The sequence below is a fragment of the Carassius auratus genome, chromosome 37 (assembly GCF_003368295.1).
Source record: "Carassius auratus strain Wakin chromosome 37, ASM336829v1, whole genome shotgun sequence".
Taxonomy (NCBI): domain Eukaryota; kingdom Metazoa; phylum Chordata; class Actinopteri; order Cypriniformes; family Cyprinidae; genus Carassius; species Carassius auratus.
In genome coordinates this window covers 8,845,787-8,869,189 of record NC_039279.1, presented here as the reverse complement: position 1 = coordinate 8,869,189, position 23,403 = coordinate 8,845,787, and the positions used below count along the sequence as shown (strand labels likewise).

The 23,403-nt window shown below is 37.6% G+C and overlaps 1 protein-coding gene across 5 annotated transcripts in view; it reads right to left on the bottom strand.

Annotated features, from left to right (window-relative positions):
* Positions 1-23,403, bottom strand: part of LOC113056100 (actin-binding LIM protein 2-like) — a 72,426-nt gene that overhangs the window by 28,918 nt on the left and 20,105 nt on the right. For all 5 annotated transcript variants that reach the window (XM_026222592.1, XM_026222591.1, XM_026222593.1 and 2 more), the window contains exons 3-7: positions 16,622-16,805; positions 11,682-11,788; positions 11,381-11,507; positions 11,045-11,138; positions 8,393-8,480 (exon numbers count right to left, since the gene is read on the bottom strand). In XM_026222592.1, coding sequence (XP_026078377.1) covers positions 8,393-8,480; positions 11,045-11,138; positions 11,381-11,507; positions 11,682-11,788; positions 16,622-16,805 — 600 coding nt within the window. The remainder of the gene's footprint in view (positions 1-8,392; positions 8,481-11,044; positions 11,139-11,380; positions 11,508-11,681; positions 11,789-16,621; positions 16,806-23,403) is intronic.

The following is a 23,403-nucleotide window of genomic DNA, read 5'->3' as shown; positions in this document are numbered from 1 at the left end:
TTTTAAAAACAAAAAAACTATTATATTAAAATAACAAAATATTAAGCAGCAAAACTGTTTTCAACATTAATAATTAAAAGGAATGTTACCTGAGCACCAAATCAGCAATATAACAATAGTTTAGATTTTTAAGTGAGGCTTGATCTTTATTTCAGGCCCACTGTATCTTTAAACTACTTCAGCTCTTAATTCAATTAAGATATTTTGCATAACTTATCTCCTCTGGAGTTAGCATGTTCAGATATACCACTATATCAACTGGCATTCATAAACTATAAGTAACACAATCATTCCCCCTTTGAATGAGTCAGCAGTCTTTCATTTTATTTTAGCCAGATTGAAAAAAGGCTTCTAACTTATAGGCTAGTGACAATGCCCCTGAATTTTCGAGATACCCCTACCGGAGGTAGAACTAAACCCAACAATGTTTTTCCTCATCTCTAAGGTCTCCCATATATGAAATGGATTCTTGGCTAAAAATATTTTACTGCTAAGATTGTTAAATTAACAGATATTGTTATACACCCCAAAATCAATAAAGGACTAAAATATAGCCTGTCCGTATGGGAGTTAAGGCATATAAACTAATGCAGATCAATCACACAAGCTCTGAGAGCTTTGAAACTTGACATGTTTGTAGTCAGGAAGTTGATTTAACTACTAGAAAAGACTGGATGTGAATATCTTGATGTATGGAATAAATAGAGACATGTAAACATATATCTAAAATAAGCGGACATGCACAAATTTAATATCTATGCAGAATGTTTTCGTTTACTTTGTGCTTGCTTTGCCTGGCATTATCATAGAAACACATACGATGGCTTGTTGGAAAGGTGGGGTTGTGCTGAATCCAGCAATACCAAATATGATATATATATAATAAAAGAGAAGTGTTCTGTCACTCAATGTATGAGGTGTCCAAAATGAATGAAAATGGAACACTGACATAATTGAGTCCAAACCCATTCATTATCAGTGGTGAGAAGAATGTTGACAAATTCAAATATAAGAGACATCAAAAAATATTTAATATGGCACCTTGTACTATATGGAAACAAAGATTGAAATCGAAAGATAACACCTTACCATAGCACAAACAGGAGACCAGGAGTTTTAACTTAATTAACTTTTTAATAAAACTATAACTTAACTTCACACAATACAACTTAAATTACTGTCTTAAATAAAACAAATGGCAATCTAACTAAAGAAACAAACACTCTTCGGGGAAATGAGCCCTGTCTTCTCAGGCTGTTTAGTTTATTTTCTAGCAGCAACCATTTGGAACATCAACTGCTTTTGGTAACCATTGGAGAAGGGTCTGGCTGCAGACTTGCACTTGCACCCTCAGACACTGCTTCTGCTAGCGACGTCACTTGCAGTCTTTATTTTTTATTTTGTTCTATTTATTGATAACTTTTTGTTTGAATTTCCCAACATTTTATAACAGTTGCCATGTGGCGAAGACAAGAAAAAATAACTGCACTTGCACAACTTGCACTCTCCGCTACCTGTGACTTCACTTGCAATCAACACAAATCTAGCATGTTGCCACTGGAGACAAGACGCTGTGGTGGTGATTAAACGATTAAAACTAATTTAGTACTATAACGTACAGGGTCCTGCAAGAAAAAGACAGTGACATGTGACCTTGGCCACAGAACAGCAGAATATGAACGCAATGCACAAAGTCTTTCGTTAAGTGTTTTCCTCCTGTAGAAAAAAACGAACACTTAATGTGGCATAATGTATTCAGACACATTAAGTTCAATTAAAAGACCAAATTCGATATATAGTTATTATTCAATGTACTGCAAGGCACGCAGATGGCTATGAACACAAGGCTATATGTCTTGTTGTTGACTCTAAGTATATACAGACCAGCAAATATGAAAGGGCATTATGCATTAAGTGATTTTAAAAGGATCAACTCCGTACAGGCAAGCAGACGAGTACAGAACGCAGTGCGTTAAATTGTACATTAAACGTTTTCCCCCTATAGAAAATCATTATAAATAAAACACATAATGCAGGTTAATGGACAAAGACAGTGATATAAACAAGTTGGAGACAGTTTATTCTATATGGAAAAATGCTTAATGTGAAACTTTGCGTGTTGCGTTTATTCTGGGCTCACCTGCTTGCCTATACATATTAGTTGTGTATTTTAATAAAGTAGAGAAGCATGAGTTTGGCCTTTCTCATCTATGTCCATTATGCCACATTTTGCGGTATGTGAGGAAAATACTATATACATATTCCTTATATTAATGAACTGTACATTTAATTTGATATTTTAATAGCATCTTAATATATTAAGCCATGTTAAGTGTTTTGTTTCTACGCTTAGCTAGAGACGTCACAGGTAGCGGAGAGTTCAAGTAGCAATTGCAAGTGACATTGTAATTTAGTTTCTTTTTTCTTGTCTTTACCACCTGGCTTTATAAAATGTTGGGAAATTCAAACGAAAAGTAATAAAAAAAATAAAGAAAATAAAAAATAAAGACTGCAAGTGATGTCACTAGCGGAAGTGCAAATGTCTGAGTGTGCAAGTCTGAGAGTGCAAGTACAAGCCTGCAGCCAGACCCTCTTGAAACATTTTGGGGTCAACCCCCCATGATGTTACAACTGCAACACACCACTCATCCACATTGTCACCAGTGACAGAGTGGGTCATATTTGGACAGTCAGGGCAAGAGCAAAACCCTGTGCAGGTCAAGCCCACAGAAAGACACTGGCATTTGGTGACATCGGCACAGTTTCCGTCTTTACAGTAGAGGTGGGTGAGGTCTCTAACTCCTTTAGGTGCTGGTGCCTTCTGGAACATCACAGATTAAATGCAGCCACCTTCTCTGAGCCTCCATCCTCTACCAACTGGGTTCCAGAGAAGAGTTTTGGCCAGGTGGCTGTGACGCCACACTACTGTTTGGTACATGGCTCTCAGCACATGTTGCTGGAAGCCATCTTCTGTTGGGGGTAGATTTGCTGCTGACACCTCAGCTCATCCAGGTTGGTGCTAGGATGCCCATCTTGGTGCCTCTTCTTTGTCTTTCAAGATCTTTGATTGAGTGTTGGTGGTCATATCTATCAAAAACTATAACGACACAGCTGTTACCTTCCTTTCCCATTAAAGTTGCGATCTTTTTCCAGACACACTCACCCAGGTCATTGAACATTTGAAAGGCTGAATCATTGAGCATTTGAAGAAGATCCATGCCATCAATGATATATGCTGATGGTTCTTTTACACTTGGGCAGCTGCTGTTGTCTTCTTTATGCTTCCATCATCAAAAAACAAAGAGGGTGGGACAAAATCATGTTTAATCTGAAATACGAGATTTTTATGACTTGGGAGCGGGGAGATACGAGCTTATGCACTCATTGATAAGAATGATACAGACACAGACGTCGCTGCTGCCAGCAGAATTCATCAAAGTCTGCGGTCGTGTCGAGCCTTTTGACAAGAGATAAGGCTTTAAGGGGTAACTAAACCCCTGGTCAGAGCCTGACTCCACCTACTGGCAATATTTGAAAAATGCTGAAAAGTGGGCAGAGCACAGCTGAGATAGAGGGGACAAACCAAGGGCAGGGCTGAGCCGGTGGGGCGTGAACCTGAGACCCTCAGTGACAGATTAATTGACATTAATTGACTGCTGTTAGAGTCGCTAAAATGGAGAGTGACTCTAGTGACGCAAGTAGTTTTGCAACAGAGCGTTCATTTGAAGTAGAGGACTTTTCTCCCCCACCTTCACCTGAAGTGGAGGATGGTATCTGAGGACAAAGGGCCAGGGCCTGAGCCATATCAATTCAAGCCACTGGCTCAAACTGCGGTCTTAACTCCCGGATTCTGATAGGCATCCGATGATGCTAGCGAAGCAGCCGTGCAAGAGAGAATGGGGCCAGTCTCCGAGTAAGGCACTGCGTCGCTTTTCAGCGTGAGCTGTGTGGAGCATTACAGCTGTGTGGAGCATTACCGAAGCATTACAGCTATGGATTTTTAACAAAACAAGCCTACTCAAATGTATCTAACCTAACGATTTTCATTCGTTATTGTAAGAAATGAAAAAAAACAAAAAAACAGAGTTATGCAAAGATAGGCTTACTTGGCGCCAGTAGACAGACCTTTTTTCTCCCATAAATAAAACCTGTTAGCCTACTTGGGGCATTTTACATGCACAGTGCCAACTTTGAGTCAGTAAAATAATAATTAAAACAATAATTTAATGCTGGTATCCAAAACATTTAATTCAATACAAGTAGAATTAGAAATTAGATACATTTTAAAACTTCAATGCACATGTATAATAAGCCTAGTAATAATAACCCTAGTACTATCGATCATAACATACTTCTACAGAGACTGGAAAACTCGATAACTATAAAAAACACGATAACTATACAGATAACGATATTAGCGTCCACACCAGCGAACGATATTGTCTGTGTATTTTAAGCGGACGCGGCACATCTGCTGCTTTAAATTCTCGAGCTCATTACAGCAGGATTGATTCTGATTGGTTGGCAATGTTTTATCCTTAATCAGGGCGGAAAAAATCGTTCTGAAAGTGATTCCAACGATATCGTTTCTCTGTGCCTTTATCGTTATAGTTATGGTGTAGACTCTGCTATTCTTTAATATTGAGAACGATTTTTAGAACTATATCTTTATCGTTATCTTTATAGTTATCGTGCTTGGTGTGAACGGGCCTTTAGCGGGCAAAATCCTTAATATATAAGCACTTTAACATCTGAAGACAGGAGGAGGTTTGGAGAGAAGCTAAAAATTTGTATTGGTGACAAAATCGAAGCTATTCAAAGCCCATATGAGATCTGGGATGACAAAAAACGTTGGTCCGACTCGTCCGTATCTTGGCCACCAATCTGTTGGGGAGACATTTATTCTTATTTAATAGAAACCCCTGGACCCTTCACTCATGAAAGATTAAAGGCTTTCAAAAGTCTGAAGGTCTATGATTATTTTGTTTCTCGAAAAGTTGTGCCAATCTTTTCTGCCAAACAGAAAGCAGAATGATGTGAGGAACATAGTCTTGGTGCTGTGGATTGCGGTTTGGGACACCTGAATCAGAAAGCGAAAACATATGACTCGGTTGATTTGACTCAGTTTTATTTATTTTTATTCAATCTTCAATAAATACATAGTCACTAAGACTTACCATGAACAAAATGTGCCTCACAAACTCGATCAGAAGCTGCAGGCTTTCTTCGGAACGTCCAGGTTTAATCGCCTAATTGCTCGCAACCATTTCTTTCATTTTTCGCTATCCTTTTCGAAGGGAATTCGAAAAAACTTTTTATCAGGCCCCCAACTAACCGTACAATCGACCACACAGCAAGAGTGAACCATCCTCTTCTCTAAATCCTCCTCCAAACGTGAAAAACAATCAAATTACAGGTAGCGGTGTTTCCTGCCACACGATTCCCATGATGCAACGCGACAAACATAAACAATGACGTCACAAAAGATCCGCCTATTGACTCCCTCTGCCAATGCATTGATAAAATTAATAGTTGGATGTGCCAGAGCTTTCTTCAGCTAAACAAGGAAAAAACTGAAGTCATTGCATTTGGAAACAAACATGAAGTGTTCAAGGTGAACGCATACCTTGACTCTAGGGGTCAAACAACTGAAAATCAAGTCAGGAATCTTGGTGTGATTCTGGAGACTGGTCTGAGTTTCAGTAGTCATGTCAAAGCAGTAACTAAATCAGCATACTATCATCTCAAAAACATTTAGAGGTTTTGTTTCCAGCCAAGACATGGAGAAACTTGTTCATGCCTTTATCACCAGCAGGGTGGACTATTGTAATGGCCTCCTCACCGGCCTTCCCAAAAAGACCATTAGACAGCTGCAGCTCATCCAGAACGCTGCTGCCAGGATTCTGACTAGAACCAGAAAATCTGAGCGTATCACACCAGTCCTCAGGTCCTTACACTGGCTTCCAGTTACATTTAGGATTGATTTTAAAGTACTTTTACTCGTATATAAGTCACTAAATGACCTAGGACCGAAATATATTGCAGATATGTTCACTGAATATAAACCTAAAAGAGTACTCAGATAACTAGGATCGAGTCAGTTAGAAATACCAAGGGTTCACACAAAACAAGGGGAGTCCTCCTTTAGTTATTATGCTGCCTGCAGCTGGAATCAGCTTCCAGAAGAGATCAGATGTGCTAAAACACTAGTCACATTGAAATCTAGACTCAAAACCCATCTGTTTAGCTGTGCATTTATTGAATGAGCACTGTGCTATGTCCGAACTGATTGCACTATATTTTCACTGTTTTTATGTAAAATCATTTTCTAACTGTTTTTAAATTCATTTTAGTTAAGTAGTTTTTTTCATAATTTTAAAAAAGTTTTAAAATTGCTTGTCTTTATTTTTATAATTTTTCTTCATGATTATTTTACTTTATTTTATGTAAAGCACTTTGAATTACCATTGTGTATGAAATGTGCTATATAAATAAACTTGCCTTGCCTTGCCTAGTAATAAGTAGACATTTAAAATACATCAATAACTGATATCATAGTTTAAAACAGGTAAAATCAGAGTTAAGGCTTGCTTTATGTGTTGCTCGACGAGGATTTCTCAATCGTTGTGACTTTAAATCCTGAGGACACAAAATGGCGTGGAACCTCCTGCCGCGGAGTGAACAAGAGGTGGAGTTACGAGGATTCTCAGACAGTTGAAGTGCCCAATGAAGTTAAGAGATTTGCTCTCAATCTATTTTCAACACTTTAGATTGTTTACCACGTGGGGTTTGACCAATATCATTGAATTAATTTTTCATTGAATTGAAAATATGAAATAGACAAAATTTGGACATGCGAGGATTCTGCCCGTCAGTGACGATATTTTAATAAAGGTGTTCCATTCCAATGTTAACCTGATTCAATTGGATCTGTGGTTCATATGAATTGTATAGTATACTGTGCCTTATGAAATGTATCATTATTAAATGTATCATAAATATAGATCAGCACTTACCTAATGTAAGTTACTTTGCAGTAACAATGAATTTGTCAACATTCTTCTCACCACTGATAATGTGATTTGGACTTGAGGCTATTTTGTCCAGTGTTCTTTCATTTTGGACACCTCATACATTGAGTGACAGAACACTTCTCTTTTATTATATATATATCATATTTGGTATTGCTGGATTCAGCACAACCCCACCTTTCCAACAAGCCATCATATGTGTTTCTATGATAATGCCAGGCAAAGCAAGCACAAAGTAAATGAAAACATTCTGCATAGATATTAAATTTGTGCATGTCCGCTTATTTTAGATATGTGTTTACATGTGTCTATTTATTCCATACATCAAGATATTCACATCCAGTCTTTTCTAGTAGTTAAATCAACTTCCTGACATGTCAAGTTTCAAAGCTCTCAGAGCTTGTGTGATTGATCTGCATTAGTTTATATGCCTTAACTCCCATACGGACAGGCTATATTTTAGTCCTTTATTGGTTTTGTGGTGTATAACAATATCTGTTAATTTAACAATCTTAGCAGTAAAATATTTTTAGCCAAGAATCCATTTCATATATGGGAGACCTTAGAGATGAGGAAAAACATTGTTGGGTTTAGTTCTACCTCCGGTAGGGGTATCTCGAAAACTAAAGCACTTTTTGACCATTTGTCACTAGCCTATTATTCTGCTTTCTAAAAGAATATGAGGTAATAAATCTCCTTCGACAAACTACAGAGCAGTACGTTTCTGTGGTAGAGCTAAACAAGATACTGAAGTATTGCAATGTTTGAGGTAAGACACACAAATAAATAAAATCACATTTATCTTATGTCAAATATGTATTTTGTTCTTTAGAATTTAAGACTATCTAATCTATAGAATGTTTTCAGGTTTTAGTGACTGGTCTGAGCTTTTAGCTTCATGTAACTTGTCTATTGCTGTTTAAAATACAAAACAATCTTTTCATTCTTGGTTTTGTGAGAACAGATGTGTTTTCTTAAGCATAAAACTCCACGTATACCAATACATACACAAATGATTACAAAATCCTTGTCAGTAGGCCTCAGCTTTGTCTGTGCTTCTCTGTCTGGTTTCAGGGTCTGAATTTAAAGAACTTTGCAGAATGAGGAAAATGTTCTCACTGTTGCTTACCATAGCCAGCAATTATTTTGTCTTTTTACTGATTGGATATTATTATTCTTTTTTAATAATATAATCCACAAAAGGTTGACACATTAATTGTCACATTAAAATAATTCACAAATGAAGAAGCAATCTTCAAAGAAACAATAGATACAATCTTCATGATATTGAAAGATATGTTTTAATTAAACATCATCAAATTTAACTGAATCAAATCTAAATTTGATTATATTTAAATTACCTTGAAGGTACATCTCCTCCCCCTCCCCAAACATCTTGTCACAACGTACACATCTGGCACATGTGGGATGATAGTGTTTTTCTCCAGCCTGTAATATACACAGAGCAGAGCATACATCAGTCATTCAATTTCACAGCAGAAAACTCTCAATGACTTCATGGGCCCTATCTTACACCCGGCGCAATGCGACGCAAGGCGCAGCGTAAATGTGTTTGCTAGTTTTAGTCCGGCGCCGTTTGCATTTTCCTGTCCAGCGCAACGTCGTTTAATAAGCCAATGCATTTGCGCTCATTTGTGCGCCCATGGGCGTGGTAGTCTAAAAAAAGAGGTGCGTTCAGGTGCATTGCTATTTTAAGGAGCTGAAAATAGACTGCGCCATAGACCAACTCAAACCTGGTCTAAAGTCTGGCACAATGCTTTTTCTTTGTTATTAGAAGAGCGTGTTAGTATAGGTGGGTCCACAATGCCTGTACACACTTTATTAAACACAGGGATGCAGTAGGTTAATGGTACTGTGCTGAAAAGCTCCCAATCAATGCTTCAGAGTAGACAAGGCTTTATTCTCTTTCTGTTACAAACTGTACAACAACAAATTTACAAAAATCCCCTCAAATACACGATAAAAACCTTTACCTTTAATTACCTCAATTCCCTGATGCTGTTTAGGCTTGTAAACTGGCATCACTCCTGAAAGATGGGCTAATCATTCTGGCTAACATAAGAATACCTGTATCAACTAGTCTTCAGTTCATGTAAAAAAATGTTGCCAAGGGCAAAACAATATGCCAATATATTGTTTTGCATAACTTCTTTTAATTTACATCTGTTCAAAGCATTTGGCATGGAAATTGTGCAGTTAAAACTACCATCCTAAACCATGATGTCACACTGTGACTTGAAATAATTTTGGGTTACTGAGAGCAAGTGGCAGTGCCAATGGATAGTCACTATTAGAAAGTGTCCCACTCCTGACACACACAGATACATTTATTTATGGAGCTTCAAACTACACAAAGTTATTTATGTAGTTATTTATGTATATGTGACAGATATGAAATACACACCTAACCTATCTTATTCATATGAGACCACCCAGTGGGAAACTTAGCAGATACAAAGAACAACTACATCAATAGGTTACTTGTAAGGGTGTAACAAAATAGCTGTTTGAAGAAAAATAAGGTAGAGTTTGCATGTAAGAACAAAAGAGAGTGAACAAAACAGAAAAAGTGAGAGGGAGATGGAATATGAGGAGATATATTGTATATTGTTCTATAATGTAATTAGGCTTTAGATGGGTAATTTCATAAATATATAAATATATTATATAATATAATAAAAAATATTGTCACCCTAGGAAGTGGCTTTAAGAAATGAGGTAAATCAGTGAATATTTCCGTTTCCACCATCAGGGCAATAATTAAGAGGTCCCAATCAACATAAAATGTTATGAATCTGCCTGGAAGAGGTCATGTCTATATCGTCCTAATGCACGGTGAGAAGGAGAGTTTGAGGAGACTCAAAGGATCACAGCTGAAGAATTGCAGAAAATAGTTGAGTCTCGGGATCAGAAAACCTTAAAAACTTGTCAAACAGCACCTACATCATTGGGAGGGTTTCAAGAAAAATTCTCCTAGCCCATCCAAAAAAGCATATTCAGTTATCAGACACGACATGAACTTCAAATAGGACTGGCTTCTATGGTCAGATGAAACAAAAAATATATATTTTTTGCAGCAAACACTCAAGATGAGTTTGGTGACCACCAGTAAAAAAAAGTAACCTTTGTGTACAATGAAGTATACTGCTGTATTTTTAATGTCGTAAGCTATTATAGATACATGGTATCTTTTATTCTATCAAATACCCACACATTAAAAAAAAGACTGACTCTGTTAGAAATCTTATAATGGACCATGTTTGGATCATCCAACCATTCAGTAATCCAAACACAAACCTCAAAAACAACAAAAATGGGTCACTGGGCATAAAACCAAGCTTCTGCTATAGCCATTCCAGTCCTCTGACCTGAACCCTACAGAAAATGAGAGGAGTGAACTGAAGAGGAGAAGCTGTGAATCTGAAAGATCTGAAGATATTCTGTATGAAGGAATGGTCTCTGATCTCGTGAGGTGTTCTCTAACCTCATCAGGCATTATAGGAGAAAACTCAAGAGCTGTTAAACTGGCAAATGGAGGTTTAAAAAAGCACTGAATAAAACGGTGCCATTAAAGGGTTAGTTCACCCAATAATGAACGGAGGTCTCACGGGTTTGAACGACATGAGGGTGAGTTATTAATGACATAATTTTGATTATTGTGTGAACTAACCCTTTAATTGTGGCCAATGTGTTTTAGAGAAAAACATTTATTTCATAATGATATTTCCCCCTATTTTAAATTCTTAGTATCCAATGAAGGTTAGATTTGTGTGATAAAAATATTAAAAAAAAAGATCAAAAGGATTAACAATGCAGAAACATTTTCACAGCCTTCTTTGTTCATATTTACCAAGGGGGCCAATACTTTTGGCCATGACTGTACATATACGCCTAGGATGCATCGATGGTGAGTGAAACACAGGCTAATTTTCATTTTTGGGTGAACTAACCCTTTATAGGATACCAAACAAATAGAAAAGATTTCTTCAAACCTCAAGTACTTTTCCAGTGATGTATTTCCTGCAGGTTTCACACTGGATGCCGAACATGGCATGGTAGTCTGCCTCACAGTAGGGAATTCCATCCCTGCAAAACATCAACACACATGATGTATTTCACTTGAACTCAAGGATGGTGACAGATCTCTGTATGCTCACTGGTCTTGAGAATCCCGTTCTTTTATATTAGAGCACATCAAAAAACGTTGAGTCATTCTACAGGGTTCAGCAGACTCGCAGATTACCATATCACATTACTATGATTGATAAAGTACACACAAGCACCCATCTACACATTCACATGCAGAGAAGAGTAAGAGCGGGACTAACATGCTGATATATTCGGCATTTAGCACTTTATTGCACACTTTGCACTTGAAGCAGCCAAGATGCCAGTGTTTCTCCAATGCCACCAGAGACTGCTCATTTTTAAACTCCTTTCCACAGCCACAGCAATCTGCAGAGAGAGCAAAACAAAGTGTAGTGTATTACTAATGAAATGGCAGGGAGAGCTGTCATTGCAGACATTTAGGAAGTGAATAAATGAGTGAGTGAATGTGTGTGTGTGTGAGAGAGAAAGATGCTAACATAGAATGGAACAGACTGCAATGCAGAAACACAGAGTACTTACTGTGCACAGCCTGTGGGGGTGCCATGCTGTTTACTGGCTGAATGCATTTCTCACAAACACACTCCTTTCCATTAAACGTCACGCGGCCCCCAGCTGGAAATGGCTGCCTGCCAGAAATATACACACACACACGGTAACCTCATCATTCACTTAAATTATAAAGTCACTTTCACATTAGGATGAACTTTAAACTAGTTTCTCAAAGGCCTGGTTCACCCCAAATTTTATTTACATGTACTAAAAAAAGGAAGCTTTCTATTTACTAAGGGAGACATTTTGCATAAATTTAAAAGCAATGATGATGGATGCTGTGCTGTATAAAAACCTGCAATGGAAAATCTACTGAGCCCCCTCCTCTTTCAACATAGATACAGACTCCAAAAAATGACAAAAAAAAAAAAAAAATACTAATTTGGATATTTGCATTTTCAACCTACCACATCACAACCAGTTATGACGCACATGTTTTTAGTGAATAATTACGAACATTTCAGTCTGTCCTTCAAACAGAAAAGCCATTCAAAAGATTCAAGTTGTCACATACATAATTGCAAACCTTTGAACTACTTTTTTGATGCTTTGTTTTGTCATTAGAGCTTGACAGCCCATTCAGTATAAAACTTATTGCCTTAAAACAATTAAAGTAAAAATATATATATTTTTGAGTACTGTAACTTAATTCATTTGATTTGACAAAAAAAGGTCCTATCAAAAAATAACTAGAAACTATTGTGTAGTTTATTGTGTAACTTAAACTAATCATATTAAATAAAAAAATATAATTCCAAAGATCAAATTAACTAACATTTTTTTATTGCTTTTCAAATAAAGCAGCATGCAGCATTTATAGTCTTGATATTAGTAAATTTCACTGAAAATACACTGTAAAAATACCTTTTACATTCCACAGAAGTTTCATGTTAATGAATCATATATTACATTTACATTTATTAATTTAGCTGACACTTTTATCCAAAGCGACTTACAATTGCTATATATGTCAGAGGTTGCACGCCTCTGGAGCAACTAAAGGTTAAGTGTCTTGCTCAGGGACACATTGGTGTCTCACAGTGGATTCAAACCCTCACTCTCTCACACCAAAGGCATGTGACTTATCCACTGCGCCAACACCACCCCATATTATTAACTTAAATAATTTACTGGTGCTACAGCACAATCTATAAGACCTCTTAGTAGAAGCAGGCCATCTTAAGACAGGCTTGATGGCACATGTCCAATCATCTCTTTGGCTGATAGTTCAGTACGAGAGCTGATGATCTCACGGTATGTTGATACTCAGCTCTCATGCTCTCATGCTCTCATCACCCAATGTAAGGGTGAATGTCTAAGTCCTATTAACACACTATTGCCTGATACTGAATTTTAATCTTATGCCCTAATCCAAAACTCTGGATCGATGCTGGTTGTCTGTTTTTCCTGGTATAACAATAAATACTCTGTTGCTTTGGTTGTTAGCCCAGTAAAGTTTGTAAAAATGCCATCATTTTAAAACAAGAGCTGTTCTGTATACCTCTGTTCACACCTACTAGCCTGCCATTATAGTTATAATAATTGCAGTAATGCTAATTTCTAATTGGCAAAGAAACACTATGTGATGGAATAGAGTCATCCAGAGTAACTACAAATTAGGTATTTACGAGGTGATTTAAGATCCAGTCGCACCCAAGATATCAACCGGGTACACTGTGTCCACAGAAACATAGGCATCGCTATGGAAATGTAGGAGGGACTCATTCTGAGCAACATGTCACATGCACATACACAACATCCATTCAGAGACTGAGGGACACCCTACACCTCTCTGGAAATAAGTGGCCCGGAAGCAGAGCATACACTTAACATTCTTACTGAAAGCTAAGGTCCCCTTTCCTTACCCTCCCTAAGTAACAAGATTGCCTTGCCATGAAATTCACTCACACAGTCAGTGGAAGAACATTTCAAAACAAAACACCACAAATGGCAGCTACACTAGCTAGCATGAATGCATACACCGAAACTCAATTAGTTCACTTACTTTGAATCTCCATGAGATACAAATGGATTTTGTCAGGAAGTGCTGAGTTTGATAAAGATGCATTTGACGCATGATTGGTCATCTAAAAGCTTTGTATTTGTAATAATAAAGATAAACTAATTGCAATAATAATATGTATTATTTCATAATAAAATAAAACAAATATTTAATAATAATTATGAATAATTGGCTGACCAACTTTCTAAGGTGTCCTATTATTTTCAAGGAAATGCACGGCTAAAGTTCCAGGCAGGTTTTGACCGTGCTACACGTCTATATCACTCCACCAAATGACCCACAGATACACTGACCAAGCGACAATAGTTAACAATCAACAATATAAAAATTACTAATCTTTCCATGTTTTTGCCACAAAATTACAATTTATTATGTTCTCTTTCTCCTGCTCTCTCTCATACAAACAAACACAAGGAACAGTAATGACAAACACTCGCATACACAAAAACATGCATGCACACATAAATGTGTTGTCAATGCTGCTCTGATGATTTTATCAGTAAAATAGTTTAGTAGCTTAAAGCTACAGAACATTTTTTTACTAACAAGGTGATAACAGCACTATTACTGAAGAAGATGAACTTATAGTTTTGCTATTAGTAGAGATACTGCTGCTAAATGTTATTGAGAGACACAGACACATAGAGGTAATTAACACGCACTTAATCTCTCTTTCTCTCTCTGTAATAATCAAATTAATAACCGCATTAGTCGCCTATCAATGGCTTAAGCCTCCCATGGCCATAGCCAGCGATGAGGTCATTGCGGTCTGGACCTCAAAAATATCATTTGTTTTCTGAATGAGTAATTTGCTGTTAAAAATATTGAAATACGCTTTTGACCACAGTATCGGACCGAGTCACAAAACACACTCACTGCCAATCAGCAGTAAGGGGAGTGAGGAAGGACCCACATAAATATTTGAGTAGCTTTCCAGTGGTGGAGAGAACTCAAGGAGCAGAAAGGCCTGGAATCGGATGCCAAGGTTGCTTCTTGAACATGAAATACGATGATTTTTATGTTGATTTACAATAGTAACACACATTGCTTTTTACCTATTGATGACATCATACCCTCGTTCGGCAGCAGTGTTGGGTATAGTTACTTTGGAAAGTAGTTAGTTAGGTTACAACGTTACCATCAATTAAAAGTAATCAGTTATGATACAGCGTTACCTATTCATAAAAGTAACGCGTTAGAGTACTCATGCGTTACCAAAAATTAAAAGCCGTTTGCAGCGGCTCACACATGACAGACACAGCCCCCGGCCCCTTTAAATGCACCTAGAAGTCGTGACTCCCGACAATGAATAACGTCAGTCATCCGACTAAATTAACACTGCAGGATAACAATAACAGGAAAGACAGTCAGCAATAGGCTATTCCACATGGCGTTTTATTTATTTATTATCACAGAACATATTATTAATCAAAATTCGCACCTACCCAGCCCGGGTAGCCTAGGCTACTGTATGAGCACCACAAGATAACTCCTGATTTTTCTTTGACTTTAAATAATGCAGTTATCAAAGTACAAGTATGCTTACTTGTAAACACAACCTTAAACAGGCTTGCAGATTTAAATCCATTTAGAAATGATGAACAACCAGCCAGCCAACGATCTAACAGAAATTAACAGCTGCCTGTCAAACAAAAATGATAACAAACCGACCGAATTAAATCCTTCACTGCCACACAGGCAAATGACAAATCGCTTAATAGCCGAACTAATTATTATTAAAGTGTCACTCACAGAGTGTGCATTTTACCGTTATGTTCTTTTCTTTTTCGTTGACAAATTGAAAATAATGTGCGTACTTCCATAAACCAAACGCTGTCCTCTCTGCCATCTAGACGGGAGTTAGAAAAAAAAAAAAAAAAACCACACACACACACACAGGGTCAGGCGCAGGGCACAGACGCATCACAGCCATTGACTTTACGATCACAGAGCTTCGGCTCCGCTGATACATCCGCAGGTGGCACAGTAGACCTAGGCCTACTGTCTGACAAAAAGCAGGCTGCAGTCGGGATTTTCCTTTCCTTAAAATAACGGATTACTTTTTTTTAAAAATAACGAAGTTACTGATTACTTCCGCACGAAACTAACGCGTTAAGTTACACATTTCAGGAAAAAAGTAATTAGAGTACTCTAACGCGTTACTTTGTAACGCGTTACCCACAACACTGTTCGGCAGGCATAGCAGATTCCGCCATCATCGCTGCCAGAGTGGTGTACATATGCATGGGCGGAGTTATTAAAATAGGGGCAAGGTCCTGCTGGGGTATGGGCGTGTTTGTTTTGCTGCTTTCATATATCAACATCGTTTGGAAAAAAATTGCTTAGTGCACCTTTAATGTTCGTGAACTTGAAAAACAGTGTGTACTGACATATTTGATGTTCATTGTTTATTTTGTGCTATAACTAGTAAAGAGGAAAAAATTATCAGTTGACGTGCTGCTTGAAATGAGGCGAGAAATAAGACTTTGTTTCATACCTAATGTAACCTGCTCTGTATTGTCTGTTGGCGCATTGCTAGTGACGCCATAGCTTTTTGGACATAGCAAAAGTAACAAAGAGTGGCTGTTCTTTGTGAAAGTTCTATTTCAGAGGTTGGGATGGGGTTTTTTTCAGTTTCTGTTTTCATAGCAATATGTCAACATTGCATCGCCAGCACTTAAACTGACAGAAATCAAAAAGGCCACAGACATGTCATTGCTGACAAAATACCACATTCAGTTACACAAACACAAAAAAACATCATGTTATTATCTGTCAGAAATGTTATGCGCACCTTATCCAAATCAAAATGTTCAGCTGAAAATGTAAAGCAAAAACTTAAAAGTACCAAAGTGAATGAATGTTAGTGTGTTTGCACGTGTCTTACTTGCAGATGGCACAGGCAAAGCAGCGTTGATGGTACGTCTTGCCCAGGGCGGACACAACTTCCCCTTCAATGAACTCTTCACAACTGAAGCAGCGGGTGCCATAAAGACGCTGATAATCCAGAGTGCAGATATACTCACCCTGACGCACAAAAAAGCCTCCCTGAGCCAAGTCACATCCACAAACTGCAGAAAAAAAGAGAGACAGTTGAATCTTTAGAATCTGCGGCAGGGCAGGGTTTGCACTTAAGTGGTTTTAGGAACAAATGTGCATATTACATCCCTAGTTGTCAATAAAAATCCATTATGACTACCTAAAACATATGTTTGGGTGTGTGTCCAGTTGTTTATGTGAGCAGAGTAATTGTTGAGTTTCTAATCAGCACACCATGACTTCATGCAGGCACATGGAGACTGGAGACCGGACAGGTGCATGAGTGGGGAGAACAAAACGACATGAAACACAACCTTCCTTTAATTTTCCCCTCTACCTCAGTGACTCCCTCCATCTCTCTGCACTCTCTCTTTCCTTTTCTCACAGTCTTTTTTCCACTAAAACAAGAATTACATCAGGAACATAATTCACACACAGACACACTCATCATTCTCAGGGCTGATCCATTTTCTCCTCCTCTGAGGCACATGATAACTGTGGAATTTCCTTCTCTCCCATGGCTTTTCTTTCTGTCTGTCAAAAGCTGAGATATCTCATTCTGAATAATGAACAAAAACAAGTGCACTTCTTTCTTCAGTACTTGTATTTGTCTGTAATCATATAATTTTAACAGTAAAAACTCTAAAAATGCTAAAACTGTAAAAGATTTAACTGTTAATTGGTTAATATTAAGTATCCTTGCTTTATACCATAAAAACTGTAATAAATCTAATGGGACATTTCATGTAATTTTACAGTAAAATAATTCACAGGAGTTTTTTGGAAGTGGAAAAGACATTGTTATTTTATCATTTACAGTGAAAAACAGTAAATCCACATTCCCAGAATTCACATTTTATGTTTTTCCATTTCCATTTCTTTCTGTTTATATTTAAAATTTATGTATCTTAGAGCTGTAAGTTACATTTTAGGTTGTTAACATTTATTGCATGTTGCCATTTTCTATATTTTCATTTTTTTTTTACAGGAAATTTAAAATCAAGTTGCTACTTTAATTTTTTTTTTTACATTAAAGTTCTAGCAACCACAGCTGAAACTTTTGAACGAGTTTAATAAATACAAAATACAAGTATAAATAGCTGTAACATATTTTCTTCAGTACAGAAGGAAACGCTGTCAATTCAAAATCAAAAGCAAATCTGGACTATGCTATCTACATTCATTTTATTGCTTTATACTCTTACTGTATGTCAACAACTGCTTAATTTTTTTCTGTTTATCTTAAATGTATATAGGAGAAACATTTAAGAATAGGTTTGCTTTAAAAGAGCAACTTCTGAGCAGTAAAATTGCTATAAACCCAGTAATATATACTGTAGTACGCATCCGATTCTCCCTGAGCACCCGACAGTAATCCACCTGTTTCTGTGAGATCCCATCTTAAATGACCTCACTCTGCTGTTACATAATAAGCTTAACAGCTTAAGCACTCAGAAAACAGGCCCTCTCTCTTGCTCTCTTTCACACAGACACACACACACGCACACACGCACACATGCACACAAATGAACACATACTACTAATACGTGCACTAATTCCCATGTTAGAGCAACACAATGCAGTAATGTTCTGCTCGTAGTAAAAATCCAAACAATAACACAAGAATGGTGCTCAGGAAATGGCAGACCTATTTTCCACAGCTGCTGAAGAGTGATTGGTTGGTCACCGTGATATGGAAGGTTAGCTAGGTTATAGGCATATAAGGTGTGAAAATATATCCCAAGCATCCCATTGCAGCCCCCGGGACCCCCAGTTTGAAAACCACTGGTCTAAGCACACTTTTGCCCATTAAGTACTTAAGAATGTAACCCAAGCCCCGCAATGAAAAGAAGTCCTCAACACTGGGCACCACTGGGTGTGTCTTTCACTGTGCCGGTATATTTAGATCAGCTGCAGACAGAAGACAACACCTGAATAAGAGGAGCAAGGAATGTGAGCAATGCTGCTCTCATGATCAAACACACGCAGAAGTCCTTCCTCAACTGAAAGTGTGCAAGTTATAATATGTTAGTTATCATTTTGAAATCCAGAGGATGTTTTCATCCAAATACCAGAACAATTCCAGGAACAGCCCTCCCTGGGGTTAAGTGCTCCAGATGGACACCTCATCAGCAAATTTGGCTTACAAAAGAAAAAAAAAATTGGGAATATAAAAACAACAAGGAAAGATCAAGGAAACTGTGGGTGAAAGGTCAATGTGAAACTGCAGGGTTAAATCTCTTACCTCAAGGAATTACGTAAGCTAATTCCGTTGACATGTAATTGGCAGGACTCACATCAACAGAGGGAAGCGTTTTATTCCTGTAGGGTAATATAAACCACACACTAAGCCAACACTAGCTAGTTCTAGTGTTCCAACTGAATACTCTAAAATGGAGCTGGATTGCATGCTTTCAGGGAGTTGGCTGGCTGTAGAGGGTCTGCTGTTCCTCTACATGAGAGGGGTTGCATTTTCACATAATGAGGTCAATCTTTCAGTAACAATCCAGTAGACATGCTTCTGATGTCATATCTGCATTAGAAAAAAACTAGAAAACGAGAGTTGCACTTCATATTGAGTACTTTCAATTCAATTCAAGTTTATTTGTATAGTGCTTTTTACAAAATAAATCGTTACAAAGCAACTTTACAGAAAATTATGTTTCTACAATATTTAGTAGTAGCTAGTAGTTTGTGTACATTTGACAGGATTTTAGAAAAAAATAAAAATAATAATAATAATACAAGACGTAGTCAGCTAGACGATGAAGTATCAATATTATTAATTAAGTTATTATATGATTCAGTCACACATTTAGCAATAATTGTTAGTTCTGTTTGTTGATTCAGGGTTAGCATCATCTGAGGTCCTCTGAGGGTCAGCATCATCTCTTCTCAGGTGTTCTGGATCCAGACTGGAGCTTGTTTAAATCCTAGTTACCACGGGATGTAAATCCCGTGGCGAAACATAGAAACAAAATACAGACATCATTAGCATAGCTGCTGATCCAACAAAGTAAAATTAGTTTAACCCAAGTTAATGAATAAAAATGCACCTTTGAACAGATGCAACTACACTCACAATTAAAAAGATACATTATTCGAATGCTTGGCGAAAGAGATGTGTTTTTAATCTAGATTTAAACAGAGAGAGTGTGTCTGAACCCCGAACATTATCAGGAAGGCTATTCCAGAGTTTGGGAGCCAAATGTGAGAAAGCTCTACCTCCTTTAGTGGACTTTGCTATCCTAGGAACGACCAAAAGTCCAGCGTTTTGTGACCTTAGGGTGCGTGATGGGTTGTAACGTGGTAGAAGGCTAGTTAGGTACGCTGGAGCTAAACCATTTAGGCCCTTATAGGTAAGTAATGATAATTTATAACTGACTCTGTAGTACTCTGTAGAGACATTCAATGAGATCACATATATGGCAGCTGCTTTGACGAAGCAAAAACTCAATTTACATACATTTGCTTCCTTTATACATTGTAGTGTTATTACCATGACATTTTCATTAATATAATTGAGAGAATTTTTAACAAAAATTGTAAGCAGGTTGGCGCCGGTGAAGCTAACCACAAGGGTGGACTTGAAGACCACTGGGGATCAGGAGACCACCACAGCAAGGCCGGCTTAGATGGTGACCACAGCAGAACAGAAGACCACCATGGCTGAGCTTGAGAACATGAGGCTGCACCGAATGAACAGTGGACCTCCAGGGAGGAACAGAAAACAGCAGGGGATCTGAAGGCCACGGCAGAGCAGTTGACCAGTAAGTAACTCAAGGAGTTCAGAAAATGCACACCTAGCAGTAAAGGGGCAGTCAGAGGAGTCAGAGAGGGCCCTACTGGCCATAAGCTTAAACTTTGAGGAGTCAGGAATGGCCCTCCTGGGGAAGGGAAACTGAGTAGTGAGGGACGGTCCTCCTGGCCATGATAGGGAACTCCGATCTGGGGTGGCCCTCTAGGGAGTTGGGGAAGTGTGTGGACCAGACACAAAATTGCAGTAGCTATTAGTGAAATCACTGGTGACAGGGGAAGGACTCACAAATGCCTTCAATCAAGAGCAGTGAGTGATTTTCATCTTCATTTTCTTGGATTAACATTACAGCAGCCAGTAGCTAAATTAGGCGCGGTCACTTTAAGAGACGATAAACGCATCCAATATAATACGCATCCCATTTTTTTTCCTCAACTGTTTACTTTCACATAAGAAATAACTGACAGTTTTTTTCTAGCATAATTTCCAAGGTGGATATTTTTACACATTTTGTATGTATTTGTCAGCACAAGAGCAAAAATAAGAAAATTCGATGTTCAAGTGTTTTGTGCTATGTGACGCCTTTCTCTGTGTGAGCCCTGAACACCAGAACACCTCGAGTACTGAATTGGTTTCTTTCACATCTTTTTGTTTGTTCAAACTGCAATTTGTAGTAGTTCGTTCAGGTGCAGGAGGGACTTCGAGGAGAACTTCGCAGAAGAGAGCTCGGTTCAGTGTCGCTGTCCGTGATACGCGTCTTTCTCTCTCTCTCTCTCTCCACACCGAACACAGCGTGCGAGTAACCAGCTACTCTGTTTAGCCTTTCCGCGTCTTGTGTTTGGATGCTTTAATATTTAAATCAACAAGCGGTAAGGCTTAAAAACACATGAAAAATATAAGCTTTCGTGACGATGCGCAGCAGTGGCCCGTCAACTGTCCTGAGCCAGTCGGTTATATAAAATATCAAGGTGAAAGTCATCATAGCTTGCTTAGAATAGACCCAGCTCCCAACCCAACTTTGAGAATAGATTCGGGCGATATTTTTTTTATTGCCCGATAAGAGTCTCACGTTAACGCAGCACGTTAACGCCGATAACAGCCCACCACTAATATATATATATATATATATATATATATATATATATATATATATATATATATATATATATATATATATATACTTGTACTAGTTTTCAAATAGCGTCTAAACATTTTACTAGTTAGACTTTTTTCAAACTCTAGTTCCTGACTAAATGTATAATCAAGTGAAACATTATTAAGTTTTAATAACTGAAGTTTAACATAACTTTGACCTAGCCAATTAGACTAGGACTGATGATTTTGCCCACGATATTGCAATGAAAAAGACAGTCTGCTAAATGGCTGTGGGTGGTACATTTGAGGCTCCGACTGCCTCATTGTTAACACAGTATCACAATAATGCATATCCTGCAGAAAACAACACTATTAAGTATCAAAACACCTTTGGCAATAAACTTCACATCAATGACCTGATAATCAGAAGAACTCCTGCATCATCACTTTCGTTTGGCAGAGGATCACAAGCTTCAGCTGTGACATTGGCCTTGAGAGTGTTCTGTTTTGTTCTGTTCTACCTGATGCTGACTATCTCTAATGGCCTGCAATTACACACAAACTTAATCGATATCTAACCCATGAGAGCAAATTAAAGTGCACTTGTATAATGAACAAGAATGGGCATGTTTCTACAAGTACATGACTTTCTACACAGCAGAGAAAATGGAATATGATAAGAAAACACATCTCTGAACAAGCACATACATAGACATATCCAAACCACAGCATATGAAGGTCTGGCACACACACACACATACATATATACAAAATGGATTAGGCTGACCATTCTTCCAATAGAGCAAAGCGAAATGTGTTTAATTATGATAATTTATTAAATAAAAATAATGTATGAAAAAAAAAACTTACTTTTACAAACAGTTTTACAAACTTTTGAAGTATAGTGTACTGTATTTTTGTATGTATATTAGGCGTGGGTCTATAAATCAATGTGCCAATTTTTCACAATATTTACAACCATGAGGCATTATCGATACTCTGGCACCCAGTATCAATATTTTTTTTTAACATACAAAAGATCTAAATTGTAATTCACAGCGAAGAAGAAATACAAGCGTAATGGTAGACCAACAACAAATCAGAGATGCACCAGATGTTTATGGAGATGAAAACTAAAAAACTGCCCCTGAACAGCTATCAGCGTGGAATGTAGGCAAAAATCAAGTTATCATTGCAGAGCACATATTGAGACCGACATATTGAGAGTAGCCTAACCTCTCCGCTCGGATCGCAGGTGGATTTCCCTCACTACATGAGTTAAAGAGAGAACGGCGCTGGCATGTCCAGTTATATGTGAATAAAACTGGATGCTCTGTCTCTCTTTAGATATTTCAAGTGTGCATTATGCAGTGTGGGCAGTGGGCACAGACCGGCAGAAACATAAATCTGCACTTATGGCATGGACGACGAAACAAAACTTTGTCAGAGCCGTAATGCGGTGCAGAAGTGTGCTTGCTGCACATTTGATAAGTTGATAAGCAGTTAAATGTGTTAGTCTACACACAAAGAAATGTGTAAGCTTTTAATAAGTCCAAGAATACATTTATTACTTTACTTAACATTTTAAATTTGATTTAAATAACTTTTTGTGCTGTTTTCTATCAGTTAGGACTTTAATAAAGAGAGAAAACATGCACTTAACCTTTTCACAGACATTTTGTTTTCATAGTTAGACAGATATTGGGATGTATCAATATAGGATTGTCTAGCAATATATTGATTAATTCAGAATCACTGTATTCGTGATATTATCGTAT